The 17890-nt window shown below is 39.7% G+C and overlaps 1 protein-coding gene across 2 annotated transcripts; it reads right to left on the reverse strand.

Annotated features, from left to right (window-relative positions):
* Positions 1–1143: 1143 nt before the first annotated feature.
* On the reverse strand, positions 1144–16504 carry hmgcs1 (3-hydroxy-3-methylglutaryl-CoA synthase 1 (soluble)). Of its 2 annotated transcripts, none has more exons than XM_037117386.1 (10): positions 16167–16504; positions 14128–14576; positions 12870–12995; positions 12187–12351; positions 10072–10240; positions 9157–9327; positions 8492–8598; positions 8249–8374; positions 6094–6251; positions 1144–4531 (listed from the first exon to the last, which is right to left on the reverse strand). In XM_037117386.1, exons 2-10 carry the CDS (start codon positions 14573–14575, stop codon positions 4454–4456), a joined length of 1548 nt encoding a protein of 515 aa, XP_036973281.1. In that variant the 5' UTR covers position 14576; positions 16167–16504; the 3' UTR covers positions 1144–4453. The 2 variants fall into 2 exon arrangements, with proteins under 2 accessions (XP_036973281.1, XP_036973280.1); XM_037117385.1 differs by having other exon boundaries at positions 10072–10243.
* Positions 16505–17890: the final 1386 nt, after the last annotated feature.

Below are 17890 nucleotides of genomic sequence, written 5' to 3' on the forward strand. Positions count from 1 at the left end.
AACATGAGCACATCTGCAATAGCTGCAACCAGCCAACCACACACTCACATGCATCCAGGCTTTCTTGCATTCACAACCTCACAAACACTTGACCTATCCAAATGTCAGTGTTATAGACAGAAAGACGCAGTTGCTATGGGTGGACACAGCTTTATTGACCAATGAATGGATAGTTTTTGAGGACTGATGAACAGATACACCAACAGAAGAAGATCATTTTGCACTCATCCATGGCATCCTATGATTATTTTTTAGACAAAATAAATAATAGATCATAGTCAGAGAAATAAAGTGTGTCTTGTTCCAGTAAGAGATTGTGTGTGTGTGTGATTTGGTGTGATTTAAGGTACCTGCAGCATCTGAGAAGAGCAAGACTACAGACAATCATAGATATTGGTCCATGAGGCTGTGAAGGCCAAAAAGGTAATCATGATTAGCAGCACATGAAAGTGGGAAACCATGTCTGACTCACAGACCAGGAGGCTGTTCTTTCACCTCTGCTCTGCTCACTGCCCACCAACAGCTGCACCTCCAGTCATCTCGCATGTGGATAAGTCAGATGAAAGCTGGAAGATCATCACCATCTGGCGACTTGATGCAGCAAGAACAACTTGAGCTCAACACTCAAGCGGCGGAGTAGCTTGAGAAACAAAAGAGCCACACCCTCCCCCCTTCACTGGTGCACTCCTATAACTGCTATCAATGAGTTACATCAAGAAAAATTATATTCAGTTAGTTATGATCTTTAATCGCCCAGCCCCTCCTGCTCCGACTTATCTATTGAGCTGCTGCAGATCAACATGACGTGATCTCACAAGTTAACTCGGTGGTAGTACTTCTGTAAATTTGAGGCTTATGCAGTGTTTCGTATGTAGTTCAGTACATGTCTCAGTGAGTTTAGAGCTTGTTAATGGTAGTTAAGTGACTATGTAACAAAGTTTTCCTTCCTTTTCTGTATTTTGTATATGGTAATTTCTTCAACAATCTCCTGACTTTGTTTAAGGGAGATTATCAAAACAGTTTCATTGTTATCAATTTATTGACATTTCTGTACAGTTTGGATTCCGAATATCAAATACTAAATACTCTAAATCCATGTATTCATTCATTGCTGATTGAAAATAATCAAAAATAACCATACACCACAATTGAGAGCCCATTTATTCTGAATCTACACATTTGCATAAACTGGACAAATATATTCATATCTACACATCATAAATAATCTGGACAGGTCTAACACACACCATACAGATGTAGTGTAATGTTACAGCTGTACTAAGAACACTCACAGCAACCTCGCCTGTGTTAGTGATGCTGGTGTGAGTAGGGCCTGACTCCAGAGGAACCGATTCTGACTGTACACTTAAAAAGAGTATCTGTACAGAAGAAAAGCTTTGTTTACAGTTTATACATGCTTATTGTAAGGCAAGGTCTAGTCACCTTGACATTAATTGTACCAACTCTTCTCATCCCTGGGTGCAAGTCCAACCATCAACAGGAACACCTAGCACAATGTTAAGGCTGATGCCATCTGCCTGAGCCTGTTACATTGATGTTAAATAGAAAAAAAAAAGAGACAAGAACAAGAATTTGCTTACATAAGACATGAATGTGTTCAATTCTGTAATGTTGCATTTAAATCTCCTGACCTATACGTTTGTGAAACAAAGCCCTTTTGCACACACACATTTACTGAATGAAGCAGCGTAATGAACAGAGAAAACAGTAAAGATGTAGCAATCACTGCCTGGCAATGTGATTTCAGAAGTGTTGCACAAGGGGCCCACAATATATTGTTTGATATAGTATGTAGTATACTTTTCTCCTGTACAATCAATATTACTGATAAACACAATAAACAATCCTACTACTGATGCTGACCTCAAGCCTTTAATGATGTCAATGTATCTGCTGGGGATGCTCAGAGTCCCTGGTCCCTTAACTATTCATCATTGCACCATTTGGTTTACTGTCTGTGAAACTTGAGTGAAAACTGGAGGAAAGTTGAATTTTATTAGTAAGGAACCCAAGATCCTTTTCTCTGCATCATATTTACACTTTGTTTCCAGTATAATGGTCTCTATAAAATCAATGCAGTCTATTCCAACATCTGCCATAAATCCTACCTTCATTCAAAGTTCAGTGGTTTTGTTGTGCTGAAACTTTAGTTATTTTAGTGGTGGTATTTACTTATTGGTGGTTTAGAAGTCTAAACCCAGTAAGGATGTATATTCCACTGCTAGTCATTGCATAATGACAATAAGAGCTCACAGTGGCACTGCAGCATGACTACTGCAGTGCTTTGTTTTTAATTATTTTTCACATTGTAGATCAATTCTCACAATGAAAGAAAAATCCAAATTAAGCTAAATATATCATATTTAGATGCTTCAGAATGGCCAATAGTTGTGGGCTGCTCGTTTGCAGCCCAACTCATTCAAACTATTTCAGTTGGGTGAGGTGGTGGCAAAGTCATCTGGTACAGCTCCCCATTACTGTTTTGTTCATGTGTAACAGCAAAAATATTTTAATGGAAGAAAAAAGTCAGTTGGAACCAAACATTGCAGATTTGCACTCAAACAAAAGTAGAGACTTCCACTGGTCTCATATCCAGTCCTTGCATTGAGGTGGGTTTTCTGAGACTCTTAACTGTAATGAACTTATCATCTGCAGCAGAGTTAGTTCATGAGTTAGCTTGTTCTGGGTGTTTACTGTTTTTTTTTGTGCCTGGACTCGATTCAAGGGCTTTGACTGACCTTTAAGTTTTAATAGGGCTTCAAATTACATTTGGTAAGGCATCTAAAAAATGTCAATATTGCTGACATTGAGGCAAATGGTGGCTCACTTGAACAATCAAAAGCATAGAAAACACTTTTTTTTGTTAACTACATAATACCACATTTGCTATTTCATGTTATAATCTAAAATTTTGAAAATAATGAAAATAAAGAAAAACATGTCATGAGAAGGTATGTCAAAAGTTCTGGCTGGTACTGTATATCCAATTGGATTTATCATCTAGTCTGGGGAAAAGACATTTGAATAAGTCAAAATGTCCATGGCAAATTCCAAAGTGCCACCTTCAAATGTCTGTTTGACAAACCACTCAGAACAGTTTAGTTGTGGGAAAGAAAAAGAAAAAAAAAAAGCAGATTTTCACAACTGAGACTGAAACTTTGATATATTTGAATTGCATTCTGTGTACTTAGTACCTTGTTTATTTATTACTTTAACATCATTTATTACTTTTGTATTCCTTTCTCACTTTGTTTTACTACTGTTGCACGACAATTTCCCTCGGGATAAATAAAGTTTTCATGATTCTTGATTGATATTTGGCTTTTTTGTTTGATAAATTGGATAACCTATTAATGCCTTACCAAACATTTTCTGACAATCAACTTACTGTTTCATCAATAGATAAGATAAAATATATGTTATACATTGTATGTTATATACATTTGTAAAGTTTATTTAAAAATACTGAATTTTATGTAATGAAAAAAAAAAAACCCTGATTACTATGGCAGGTTAAGTAAACCTAATGTAGATCAGTACACAACTACTCGCTGTGCAAGACTGTTCAATGGGTTCAGAAATTTCATGGCAATAAAAGGCAGTTAGAAAAACTAAAATGACAGTGGTGTTATCCAAAATATCTTCACTTCAACATTCATCTGTGGAACAGAACTGGTTATCTGTTTGGGGATCATCAATGAGACAGTTGGCATCTTGTGTATGGATGAATGTTCCCTACCAGGTTAACTGCTGACTACATTAGCTCAGCTACAGCATTCAACAACACTTTTAAGTAAGACTCCTTTCACTGTGTGCAGTCACATGATGAACCTGCAGGGTGTAGAAGTTGACCTCATCTTTTCATAGAAAACTGAGATCTTTGAGTACAGATAGCAGAGTGGGGTATGAGCTCCGTCTTGACTAGGTCGCTGTGGCGGCAGCAGCACTGTTACGATACATTATACTGTTGAAAAACTCCTGATGTTCTCTTCAGCAGGAGCCAAATTCATTCTATAGCTTCCTCTTCCTGACACTGACTGCCTGCTGCTGGGAGGAAGTCTGCTTGTTTAACTATAAATATCAGCAACACTCCATGTAAATGTTTGCCTGTGCTCCTCCCAAACACACGGTGGAGCTTATCTTTGAAATAAAGGATTGCAAAACAAATTATTACTGTCAGCAAAACAGAATTATCAGGTCAAATTTAAAATCTACTCTCCAATAGTATGACATTCGGACAAATGAGGGATGATGGGAAGGGTACAGGCAGTTGAGCAGTGTCTACAGGTGTCCACATGCCTCAACTCAACACTTCAACTGACCAAGTTTACGTATAATGATTTTGGAGATGACTCCATTTTCTCCTTCCAGCCTTCTGATGTATAGTGTTGTATAGTTGCCTTGATACTTCTCAGAGGTAAGCGGCGTAATCTCAGTTACTGACTGCAGGATCAGGACCAGTGGAGGCTGCCGGGATGCGGGGCATCTTCTTGGCCGGACTTGGGATGTGCTTGAAGAGAAAAGCACACTGTAAACATCATGACCGACCAACCGACCAACTCAACCAAATGTTGATAAAGCACTAAGTCTATGTGTCTATGTCTTGTAGGCTGTGTTAAAATTCTTCAGACCTACATTTCTGTTGTTTTACCATGAATTTCTTATTTTATCATCACCAGTTTTTATATATGACATGTCAGACTTATGTTTATCAATTGCATGTGCTTGTTTAGTGGGACTTGTTCAAGTAGACCGACAACTACATGAAAAATGGAATTGGTGTCTGTTCAAAAGTAAGTGAACCTCCAGCTGTGTTGTTAACAGACTCAGGTGAAACACATTGGGGTGCTTAATTATTTATTTAAGCAGACCAATGAAATGAGACATCCTTGGGAAAAGGTTTGGGCAGCACTAATTAAAAGGGAGGAAACCAACCACACCACTGTAGTTCCATACAGATCAGTGCCGAGAGGAAAGGAGATATCTGAGGACACGAGGAAGAGGAGTGACAGCCCATCAGTCTGGGGAGGGCTATAAATAAAATCTCCTAGAGACTCCAGCTCCATCCATCCACCATAAGAAAAATCATTTACAAATGGAGAGCCTTCAACATGACAGCGACTCTGCCTAGAACTGGACGCCCATCAAGACTATCAACTCAGTGACACCAGAAAAACAATAGATCAGATAAAGGCCAACACACACAGCAGATCTAGAAAGCTGCAGACCTCTCTGGTAGCATCTGGGACAAATGTGCATGCATCTACAATAAGACGAAAATTGAATAGCCATGACATTCATGGGAGGGTTGATAGAAGGAAGCCGCTGCTCTCAAAAAAGAACATTGCCATTTGGCTGTTTGGAGAAAAGTCAACACTGCATATCAAGAAAAGGACCTCATCCAATAGTGAAGCATGGTGGTGGTCTGGGGCAGCTTTCCTGCTTCTGGACCTGGACAACTTGGCCTATCAACAAATTCTTGACCAGAATCTCATGCCATCGGTCAGAGAGTTGCAGCTGGGATGAAAATGGATTATGCAACAAGACAATGACCCAAAGCAGTCCTACAAAACGACAAAGGAATGGCTTCAGAGAAAGAGGATTCATCCTCTGGATTGGCCCAGTCAAAGTCCAGACTTAATCCAATTGAAATGTTGTGGCGAGATCTGAAGAAGTTGGTACAGGCCAGATGTCCCTCCAACTTTTCTACTGGCCGAGTTCTGCAAGGAAGAGTGGGCAAAAATCCCCTTAAACCGATGCTAGAGACTTACTGGTTAGTGGTTACAGAAGATGTTTGGTTGAAGTAATGGCTGCAAAAGGAGGAACCACAAGTGAAACAAAAAGGGTTCACATACTTTTGAACAAGTTTCATTGTTGTTGAATCAAATAATGAAGGTCTATCTTGTTTTGTATGTGTGTCCATTATTTTAAAAGGCGTGCTTTACAAATTGGGATTGAATGTATGTTTAATAAGGTTATTTAAAAGTTTTTTACTAAAATTCACAAACTCTCAAGCAGCACTGTAGTTACCAAAGAAGGAAACTCAGTCCTCATGTTTTTTTCATTCTGTACCTCAGCAGCAGTGCTGGAGCGAACAAGTTCTGGCTCTGCTGGAAGGTCATTGTCCAGAGGTCTTCTGGAGTATTCCCTGCGGTGTTTGTCATCCACTCGGGTCAGGTACCATGTTCCTGGGAACAGATCCTCCACTGAGCCTCGAGGGACATAGCTGGCTGTACAGACAGATTGATAAAAATGATACGTGATATTAAGCCGTGAGACATTCTAAAGGCTATAAATATTAAAGACAGAACTGTTTGTGAGATTAACTCAGTGAGTGCAGACATCATCTCCAACTCCTGTAGCCAGAGTTTGGACTAGTACACATTTTCTTTGTTGGGGCAGGAATCTTTAGGAAGTTCAAGACTGGATTAAACTTTGAATAGAATAGAATAGAACCGAATACAATACAATGACTTTATTGATCCCAGACTGGGAAATTATCAAACACAAAACAATTTGGATTTACTTTTGAGCCCAAGAATTAACTATGCAGATGGAGCTTCATCTGTGTTTCTGGATTTACATTAAAGTCACCAAAACTTCTCTTGCACCATGTCATGTTTTTGCTAGTAATAATATCCCATTGTAAAAGGAAGAACAGTTGATTGCAAGGTGTCGATAACAGAGATAGACTGATTATCAGGGCCAATATTCTGCACTGTTCAGAATATCAGTACCTGTGTTTATTTGTATGATTGCTGATAAAATAAATAACAATTTAAAAATGCATCAGTTTGGCTGCAGGATCCTCTCTATGTCTGTTCTTCACTCTGTGGTTTCAGTTAGTGTTATGCCCACAACACTATCTGATCAGTTAAATTTTACAAGTAATAGTCAATCAACACAAAATAGTCTGATAATCGAACATACCTAGTAACTAAAGCTGTCATGCGTACTGGAATACTAAGTAGCAGTACTCAAAGTAACTCAAAATTGTACAGAAGTGCAGTGCATGTGTTACTGAGTTACTTTCCATCACAGGTTGTTCTAAATTCTGAGACTAAATCCCTATTATCATGGAACTAGTATCACCTAGACACCTCTAGTAATGTATAATAATTGCAGAGGACCTCTGTGAGCTTAATTCTGTACAAATCTGCCATGTCTGTGATTTGTAAAGTACAAAAATCCACCCAAAATAACGTACCATATTTTGCAAATATGAAGGTCATGTGATAAGATTGGTCTTCTGCGAATTGCCATGTTGTTGATTTGGGGTTATACATCTTTTTAAACTTTTTCTGTTTTTGGACAACTGAACAAGTCTGAAATTTCATGGCTGATAGTTGAATACGCTGGTATTCAATAGCAGTAAACAGCTGTGCTGTGAGATCCACTATACTGGACACCTTGATAGGCCACAAAGCATCTTTTACTTGATCTTGATCCTGAAAAGAAACATATTGCTTGATTCCCTAGTCGATAACTCCGGGTCCATTGTTGTTGGCAAAACATGTCTCTTGCACATCTTAAAGGGATAGTTCTTGTTTTTTGAAGTGGGGTCATATAAAGTACATATTTATAGTCGATCTGTTCCCCATCGTGATCACCAATCAGCGCAGCCTCAGTTTGGAGAAGTAGAGAGCCACTATCTACTACACGAAAACAGAAACTACAAAAAATATTCAATAATCTATAATTAACTATTATTCAGTGTAGTGTCACTAAAATCCCTCCACACCTCAGTGGTATCCTGCTGGTCAATTTTTTGATTGGAAAAAATGTGCTTTGGCATAATTTTGGGGAATGTTTATTGTGAGAAATATTCAATAACACTAATATTCAGTGTAGTGTCACCAAAATCACCTAACCCTAACCCATAATCCATATCTTATTATAAATTAGGATGTTACGGTATCAATCTGAAAGGTAAAACCATCTAATTTTACTCAGTGGCCTTTGTGCCCTGTCATGTGGCCTTGGTGCCCCTAAGAAAAAAAAAAGAAAAAAAGTGAAAGCTAAATGGCCCCTAGAATGATGAAATTCCAACCCTGATTGAGAGTCATGTCAAGCTCCATCTTCCCCAGTATATTGGATTAACAGTCTCATGGTTGTATAGTTGTCAAACTGACAGACTTGTGATAGGCTTGTTAACTTTCCTGTGAATAACTCAATAGAATGGCTCCTTCAGATATAAAAATGAGAAGCAGTGAATGAAGAGTAATACCTAAGTGGTGTGTTTCCTCTCTCAGCTTCATGTTCTCAGAAAAGACAGCAGGCGACACCTTCTTCCTTGATTCCAGTCTGACCTTCAGGTCACTAAGGCTGGACACAAGTTTGTCCAGACCAGACCCTGTGACAGACAATAATCAAATCATATAAAATACACTTCCATTTGTTTTTATGATTTGTAATGATGATACATTCTAATGTCACCACACACAAGTGAACTGAAGGGTGACTGACTTACCAGGTGTGTGGTCCTGTGTGACTCTGAGAGAATACAGAGTAGCAGCAAATCCTGAACCATAGGAGAATACCCCGATCCTCTGTCCTGCTATCTGTGAAGGTGTGTGTCTGCAACACAAAGGCAACAAAGTTCAACTTTACACACTACAGCACTGAGACTCCAAAGATCCTTGCATGGTTTTTTGAAACATGTTTGGGGAAAAAATGGTGAGGATTTTTCAACTCAAAAGTAGTAAGATTGCAGTGACTGCTAAAAGAAAGACATATATGTGAATGTGGCCCATAATGCTCTGCTTCCTCTCAGGTTATGCTGCACTGTCTAAACAGATAACTGTGGGGAAAGCAGGTAATGAAGTTGGTTTGTACACAGGTTCAATTGTACTGGTCATCCAAGTCTGTGCCATGTCCACTGGAGACATTTCAGAATCCGGTTACAGCATTCTGTTTTAGGGATAACACAAATTTTGTCTGCTGAAAAACAGCAGATAAAATCAATGCTAAACAGAAGAAACAAGAAATAAAACATTTTCTTTTTGGATGTACAGTAGGTTGATAGGAGGGTACTTGAACTCTGAATTCTCTCAGGTCCTGTGTCGTGAGCACATGGTTGCAGGGAGTGATTAATTAGAGTAGATGAATGAATAAAAGTCAGAAGCTGACACATACTGTGCAATGAGTGAGGCCAGGCAGCCATAGACAGAGGGGGTGTACATGTTTCCATTCTGGTTGGAGATCAGCAGGGAGCACTTGGTCTTCCTCTCGAACAGATCGGAACTGGCCTTCATGAAGGCCTTCTCCACATCACGGTCAAAGTAAGTCTCTTCTGGCCGTATATCTCTGCAATCCAAACACACACACACGAAATTAGCAACAGAATCCCCAGTTCAGAGTGTTTCTTTGTATTGTTATAGGATGACTGTGTTGTTCCTCCAAGGACTGTGGGGAGTTATGCTGTGGTAAAAGCCAAGAAGGACGGTGGTGATGAGGAAGGTAAGAGTAAGAGGAGATGGAGGAACCAAGAGAACTCTGCACTGAGCAGAAAGCAGGAGATCAAATGGCATCATGGTCCATTTAAAATTGAAATGCAAGGACCTCATTTACTCCACCTGTTATGTTGTTCAGTCTTGCTGGACTGTGGCTTGAACACAACACACTCTTTTTACCAAGAGTTATAACACACGTGTCACACCCAATCGTTTTTCACAGCACATTCACCAGGTAAAAGAATTAACTATGACTTTTCTCTTCCAGGTTTGCTTTTGTGATTTTGACCAACAAACACAAATTTGAATCATGTTCTGAATTTTTTTTTTGTATTTAAATAATCAGTACCATTGATCTTGTTCATCTTAGTAATATAGTTTCCTCTTCATTTCAGCACATAGTGCCACCTTCCTCACACGGATATGTGATTATAGGATATTACCCCATCACATCCTTTTCCACCCAACTCTGGGTAGTTCTCTCTTTTTTCAATCTTCATGGGTTTGCATCTCAAATTAAAGTTGCAGGGCTTTAAAACAGGAGTTCAATCAAGTGGCCTGTTTAAATGACGATAGATGTCTGCTGTTTTGACTGTACCTGAAGGCGTCAAGGCCTGTGAAGGGTCCTGTTTCAGTGTTGGGGCTGGGGTGGCTCAGAAAGTCGTTCAGCATCAGCCTAGCCAAGGACTTCTGCACCAACTTGCAGTATGGAGAATGGAAGACTAGATAGCCAAAGTCATCCAGGCTGAAACGCTTCTCTGAACCCTCTGCTTGGAGGAAGAATTATGAGACCATATAAGCCAGAAAAACACAGTTTGCTGTTTTAAATGACAGCTAATTGCTCTGTTTAGGCGTAAGACTTCCTGACACAATGGATTCCATTTCATTGAGACAGTTTTTCACACAAATCCTGACACTTTGCCCTGCTATTCTTCCCCTGCTCATCTTGTTGCATCTCTCCTGCCACTTCTGCAAAATGCACACTGCACTAGGTACCCACGTGACAAAGCTCATTTCAAGGTCAGGACGACATCACCTTTGTCACAAAGCTGATGTGTTGCGTGTCTTCATGGACACTCAACCCATAATATCAGGCCTGGATAGTAGGTTCGGAAACATGTGCCGCACCTAAATGGTTCAAAACTAATATGTATTTATTAATGTGTCTTCAATGGCCCCATGTGGTCAAATATTGTAGATGTTGACACAGTTCATTTAACTATTTTATGGTCACTGAACTGAGGCAAACTTCTTAGCACAGTTAACAGGTAATGTCCTAAACCCTCTTAACTAAATAGGATTTTGTCTGACCAGTCACTCCCCTTCACTCCCCTCAACATGCATGATAACACAGCATGTTTCAAATACAAAACTTTTCAAGCACAATAGCTAAGGAAGATGCATCACATTTTGACTGTCATTTGTAATATTACAACCACCAAGAGCTAATTTAACCTTGAGGTATTTTCTAGTGGGCTGTTCCAAACTAGTTTTAACAAGCATCATATGTGATCCAATCACAAGTTGCTCTCAGCGCGAACACCAACAAGATGCACTGAGGATAATTTGACATCCAATCTACTAATCCCTAAATTCCACCAGATCCGTGTTCAGTCCATCCTCGATCCGCCACAGCAGCAGAGCTGATTGGTTTCACTCTAGCCTGTGTGTGCACTGCGTACAATACACACCGTGTGTTGCACATGCACCCAGTGGAATTCCTGCGTAAAACCACATTTGGAAGAAGTCTGGGCCACATTAGACCACATTCTTTTAGCAATGTGTATGCACATGTGTCCTGGGATATGCGAACGTCCTCTGTCTGATTCTCTGTAATGTAAAGTACGTGTTTGGGCTCTCTTAATCTGCCAATGTTAGCAGCAGACATTTATGAACAAACTGTCCGTTTCAACTGATCCAATCATTTAACTAGTAACCACAATATCTCCAGACTCCCTTACAAATTGTGTGATTTTAAGAGGTGTTGAGTGAGGAGACACCTTTCAAACTTTGCTACAACAAATTCAAAATGATGCATGGTTCAGGCCTTCTCTTTTGTTCTGCATTACATTCAAAACATTAATTTGTTTCTTTCCTCGTAGTAAGGGTCAAGTTTTCGCCACATGGTTGTACTGCTGTCTGCTTTGATGACTAAAGTGCATCTTACCTGCCAACATTTAGCAGCTTCAACTGATAGCACCATTTACACTAAATCTATGAGAGCCGCTAACATTTTATTGTTGGTGAACATGTCAAATATTACAATAACAGCCACAAATATAGGCAACGTCTTTGACGGCCATAGAGAATTTTTACATTTTGTGAGTTGTGGAGAAACTTTATAAACTTAGTTAACAATGTGTTCTGGACAGCATTTTCCCAATCTGGCCTGCCTTGATTATTAATCAAACTTTAATCATGAAGATATTTCTTTATTTGCGCAAAAAAATTGCAACCATTTGTATTATTTGCATAAAGAGTGGGGAAGTGAGGTGCGATCACAAGTGGCAATGCGAGACTCACATTGAGACGCATGTAAATGCCAAGGCTGATGGGCATAAAGCAGTTCACTTGTGACTGGATCACTCAGAGGCTGTTCAATTTTTGTATCAACATCCATCTATCCTAACTGTACGAATATTAAAACAAGCCTGCAAGACAAACTTTGACATCTTGGGGTTTTTATCAATTATAGAGAACAGTTTTAACCCACCTCTTTGCCACTGTGCATGGATCTTGTTGCGATACACTGAGTAACAGCGGTCCAAGGCACTCAGGTAGCACTCTATCGACAGCTTGCCATCCACCACAGGGTACTCTGACATAAGGTCTGGCTTGTAGAAGTCATATGCATGCTGCATGTGGGTTCCTCGTAAACCTGTACAACAGCAACAGTCCACAACACACTCACACTTTACTAAACACACACTCAACTCAGCGTCTTCCATACATGTGTGTCTCTTGTGTATTCATAGCCACACTGTCTTCACTGAGCTGTCTAAATATCAAATATATTTTCTCAGATTAGATTAGATTTTGCTGTTACACTTTCCCACAATGATTAAGCTAGTTACTAACAGTGAGACGTACAGTTCATCACCTAATAATGCTGTTTTTCATCTAATCATCTAGTCCACACTGTAAAAATCATTCAGTTGTCGAAAATAAATGGACCTAAGAAACTGGAAAACAACACATAGCCTTGCTCCTACAGACAGGTTCCTTCAAAGTAACAGTGTTTATTTCAGAACTGACAGCATTCATGATTCAATCAAACCTCCACTATCTTGGTTTAAAAGTAAAGCAATCACTCAGTTGATGGCATTGGCAACATAAATGTAAAATAAGAGGGCTGCCAGACAAATACACTCAACATAAAGTTATCACTTCACTGACCTCGTTCAAAGGCCAATGGAGCATTAGGTCCAACCAGCATTGCCACTGCACCAGCACCCCCTGTGGGCCGGGCACTTCCTGTAGCGTAGACAGCAATATCCCCTGCTACCACCAGCGCGTACCGCCCTGCAAAGAGGAAACACAAGAATAAGCAAAATACCAAGTCTTACTCAAAAATCCTATGTAGAAATCTGTTGATCTGTCTTGAAAATGTTACGTCCCGCAGTGGCATCGAAAGCAATACAGCAAGTCTAGGATAATCTCTCATGAATCAGGTTTGGGTGGGTACTAAAAAATGCACAGCAGTATAACCAGAATTATTTAAAAAGTGCACAAGACAGTGAAGTTGGAGATGCAGATGAGTTGTTTTTCTGTCAGAAATTGGTTCAGAGTTTGTTATTGTGGAATAATATGTGTATTGAGCTAAGAAACTAATTCATTCATTTTTTATTTTGTCCAGACACAGGATGACATCAACTATATATACACACACAACAAACCAAACCAATACAAGCTGTTACTTGCAAATCTCCAGAACCCAATGACAAAAAACAAAACACAACAAAAACAAAACAAAAAAAAAACTGGCTCAATAGGTGTCAGACTGAAAAACGACAACCTTGAAGTCAACACAAATGTCTACAAATTAAATAAAAATACTTAAATGTGACATTACAGACAGTGAAGAGCAAGATCTGTGGCACTTTATTTTATGCAGGACGTAATAACTTACTGGATGTGGTAGAACTACACTAATACTACACAGAATGTGTATATAAATGTAGTTCAGCAGCACAAACTTCAGAAATTCATAACTTGAAAAGTATTCAGATGACAACTACAGGATTTTGCAAGGTCTCAGGATTTTTAAAAAAATGTTTAGTAGTAAGTATTTTTATGGCTTTATTGATAGGACAGCTCAGAGATGACAGGAAACAGGAAGACAGAATTGGGGTGACGTGCAGCAAAGGGCTACAGGTCGGACTTGCAGCTGGATGATGCCTTGCACATGGGATGCCCACGCTACCAACTGAGTTAATGAGCGCCCCAAGGGCCCCTGAATTTAACAGAACTATCAAAATGATTTTTTTCAGGAAATGTATGACATGAACTGGGAGGGCCTTGGTGAGTTGGCATTGAATGACCCAAAGGTTAATCTAAGGTGAATTATTTGTCATCTTATAAAATAAATATTGATTAATTGAAATGATAGAAAATATACTGCAATGTGATACACATGATACATTAGTTCACTCACCATCCCATGAACTGGACTCCACCCAGTTGACAGCATTGAATAGTGCAGCTGTACCGCCATAGCAGGCATTTGTGGTGTCAATGCCTTCCACATCTGTATTGCCAGAGTCCTCAAACAGCTGCATGATAACAGTTTTGACAGACTTTGACTTGTCAATGATGGTCTCAGTGCCGACCTCCAATCGACCCACGCTGTCGTAGGACAGACCGTTCCTCTCCATCAGCCTCTGGACGACCGTCAGGCACAAAGAATTGATGTCCTCACAGTCTGAGCAGAAGCCCATGCAAGCTTGACCCAGGCCAACAGTGTATTTTCCAGCTGGCACACCGTCAAACTGCTCCAGCTCAGCCTGGTCCACATACTGGGATGGGAAGTACAGTTCCATGGCAATGATACCAACATCTTTGGGCCATGGTCCAAGGCAACTGGCTGAGGCTGATCCAGGCATCCTGAATGGGTTAAAAACGGGTTCATGTTCAGCAATACATCAATTTAATAAATATGTTGTGTGTTGTTAATGTTGGGAAACTACAGCCATAAATGTCTATAGTAATTAACCAGGGGCATCGTGACTGCTATATACATACTCTAAGCTACACATGCTGCACAGCCCACAATGTCTAAAACTGTAATTACTGTATCAACATTGAAGTAGGTCAAAGTGCATCTTATTGACTCTGTCTGAAAAATACTAATCACGATGTCTATCCATCCTGAAAGTTACCATGATACAACCTACAAGAGCGACCGCAAACGCAGCATGACATTTAAAAGAAGAGCACCATCTGTCATATTAGCATTTTCTTCCGATCGACACGTAGTAGAAGACTGTCGTTTGATAACTTCCCTCCGAACCACAACCAGGCTAATAAAACGGGACCTTCAAAGTAATACCAGACGTTATAGGTAACGTTAGACACGAGACTGCACTGCACTCTGCGGTTAGCCTAAAGGGCTTACAGCTAGCATTACTTAGCTAATGTAGTGTTAGCTGCCTGAGAATGTTGCTTAGAACATGGACCAAAGTGCATGATAGCTAGGATCCTTGCAACAGCAGTATGACAGGTGATTTAGAGGAATACCGTCTGCTTTACTTGACGTACACAAAAACAACCAAACAGAAGACATGCTAGCATGGTTGCACATATCACCAGCTAACGAAGGAGACGGCAAACCTTACACAAACTTGCTAACTCCAGCGAATTAAAACGTATTAACAGGACACTTGATACACCAACTTTAGCTAAGTGAGGAACACATTCGGTCAGGTCTGAGGCTTGACAGCTGGCTTATAAATTGTAATACGCAGAACATACACCTAAAAATGTACTTAGGGTTGAGACAAGGAGACCACATAGGAACGGAGAGGAAAGTGGGTGAAAGGGCAACGGATTTCCCGGAACTCAACTTAGCGTTAAATCGTTTAGGTCTGGTAACGTTAATTGCCGGAATCAGTAACTTAGCAAGTTAACTCTGTGTGCTCTAACGTTATCGTTGTCAACTGTACTTGTTTCAGTGTTTTGAAGACGTCTCACCATTCATCCATGAGGCTTCCTCATAATGTTACCGTTAACTCGTACGAATATATCACACCGAAGGAGTAATTATGCAAGAAAAGACTGCATTGTTGCCTAAAAGAATATGGGACATTATTTAAACGTTATTGTTGGGTAACACATTATTCAAGACACCATTTTCCACTGGTCATAATACCAAATGACAGCATGACAGGTCAGTTAGCTAAAGCTATAACGTTATAGCTACTCGGACTACATGGCTGACGGAGCAGAGTCCCATCCAGCTAATGCAGCTTAAGTTTAACTAGAGCCGCTTGATTTTACGTTAGCTGAAGTGTGTTTTATGATATGTGTAGTTAAACCAACTGCGTTAATTGTGCTGGCTAAGCGAGTAACTTAACTAAGCAAAACCCTGACTCAACATTTCTGAGTCAAACGTAAATTTCTTCATTACACCCTAGATGACAAGCTTCCGCCGGTATAAATAATATGAAACAGCCAACTCTACGCGAAGCGTCTCACCTGTGCGTGAAGTTAACTCCAGAGGTATTGACAGTCGTTCGTTTGTATCAAGCCCGATAGTCCTAAACAGCCCGGTGGAAGCGTATTTTTATAAGACGATGCTGAGGAGCGTACACCCCTGCACTACAGCACCTGGCTTCCTGTCCAATCACAACTCACAGACGACATGCGCTACGTAGGTTTATGGCCAATCGGGAAAAGGAATCACAAACACGCGCCAGAGCCGTGTCCGCGGTCCAATGGTGTGAAATGCACGATGTCTGGTGAGAGAGAGGGAGCCAATCAAACTGGGAAAGTAATTCCTGGCGCGGTAGACACCGCATTGGGCAGCGCTTGAATTACAGCGCAGCGTGTCCATGGCAACAGCCATCCATTCATACAGTCAGTGGGTCTGCTGCCCTGCATTTTATACATCTTACACATTATTTCCGGTGATCAAGCGCTCAGGTACCAACACTGCAAGAACTTTATTCAAAGGCATGTCATTTAATTGGCATGTCATCATATAGAGTTTCATTTTATGGAACAGGTATGGATTCAATCACTCGTGGATCATATTTAAGAAGCCCTAGCTCTTCCCAAGTGATCAAGTAGAATAAATATACTGAAGTTGATTAACCATATTTTAGTTGTACTTTACTAAGTACATTATAAAGTTTACTTAGTGCTCTTTTAACTTCAATTTTAAGATAATTCCAGTGAATTTAATCGTACTTAGTTGTGTTTAAATGGATCAACTTAAGAACATTTAGTGTAATTCAAATGCACTGAATTACATTTTAAATACCCTTTCTTTTGTGTTTGAAGCACTCCCTGAGAATATCTTAAATTTCATATGAAGTTGAAAGGACACTTTCAAACAAGTCAAGCGTCCAAAATAAAGCAATGCCTCCCATCCCACTGAAGACCCCCATTTCTTCCAGTCAGTACACAGATGTCAGGCACCATTCCTTCTCAGGACACACACCACATCACACACTGCTCCATGGACCTGCATTATCCTTATAAAGACTGCGTACTTAAATCTCAGTTGTGAATACACGTAAATCTACATTTAAAAAAAAAAAAAAAGTAAAACTATATTTAACCACATATGTGGCACTTTCTTATGCAGAACCAAATAACTTATATAATATCTTCTACATGTGGCAGAACTACATTAATACTACACAGACCCAACATTTGGTCGAAAGAAAGTAAACTTGTAGAGGACAAATTTCAACCCAATCCATTGAAAAGTAAGTGACTGGGCAAAACTTAGCCAAAGCAGTTAAGGGGTTGTTTTTTTACTATGTTTTTTTTGTTTGTGTGTTTTAACTTTAACTAAGACTTTGAACCATTCCAGATGATATGTCAAAAACTAGTTCTTACTTACTTACTTCTTAAAATGTTTACTTCTTCACAGAAGTATGAAACTTGGCACAGTTGTGCAGTTTAAGGCCCTGAACATTTTCACATATGAAGCTGTTGCAAAGATGTCATGTAGCAGCCATGGCAGCCATTTTACTTTTTCGCCGAAACTGAATTATGTTTTTTGCGTCATATCTCCTGAATTCAACATGATAACACAAAAAGGTGATGTTTACCCCGATGTTTTGATGGTCAAAGGTTACAATGACACCATATACATCATGAACTATTCAGGTGAACGGCTGAATTCAGCAACATTATGAGAAGGAAATTACAGTATCTGGGTGTCATGTCAGTTGATTGCATGTTGTGAA

Source organism: Acanthopagrus latus, chromosome 12, assembly GCF_904848185.1.
Source record: "Acanthopagrus latus isolate v.2019 chromosome 12, fAcaLat1.1, whole genome shotgun sequence".
Lineage (NCBI taxonomy): Eukaryota > Metazoa > Chordata > Actinopteri > Spariformes > Sparidae > Acanthopagrus > Acanthopagrus latus.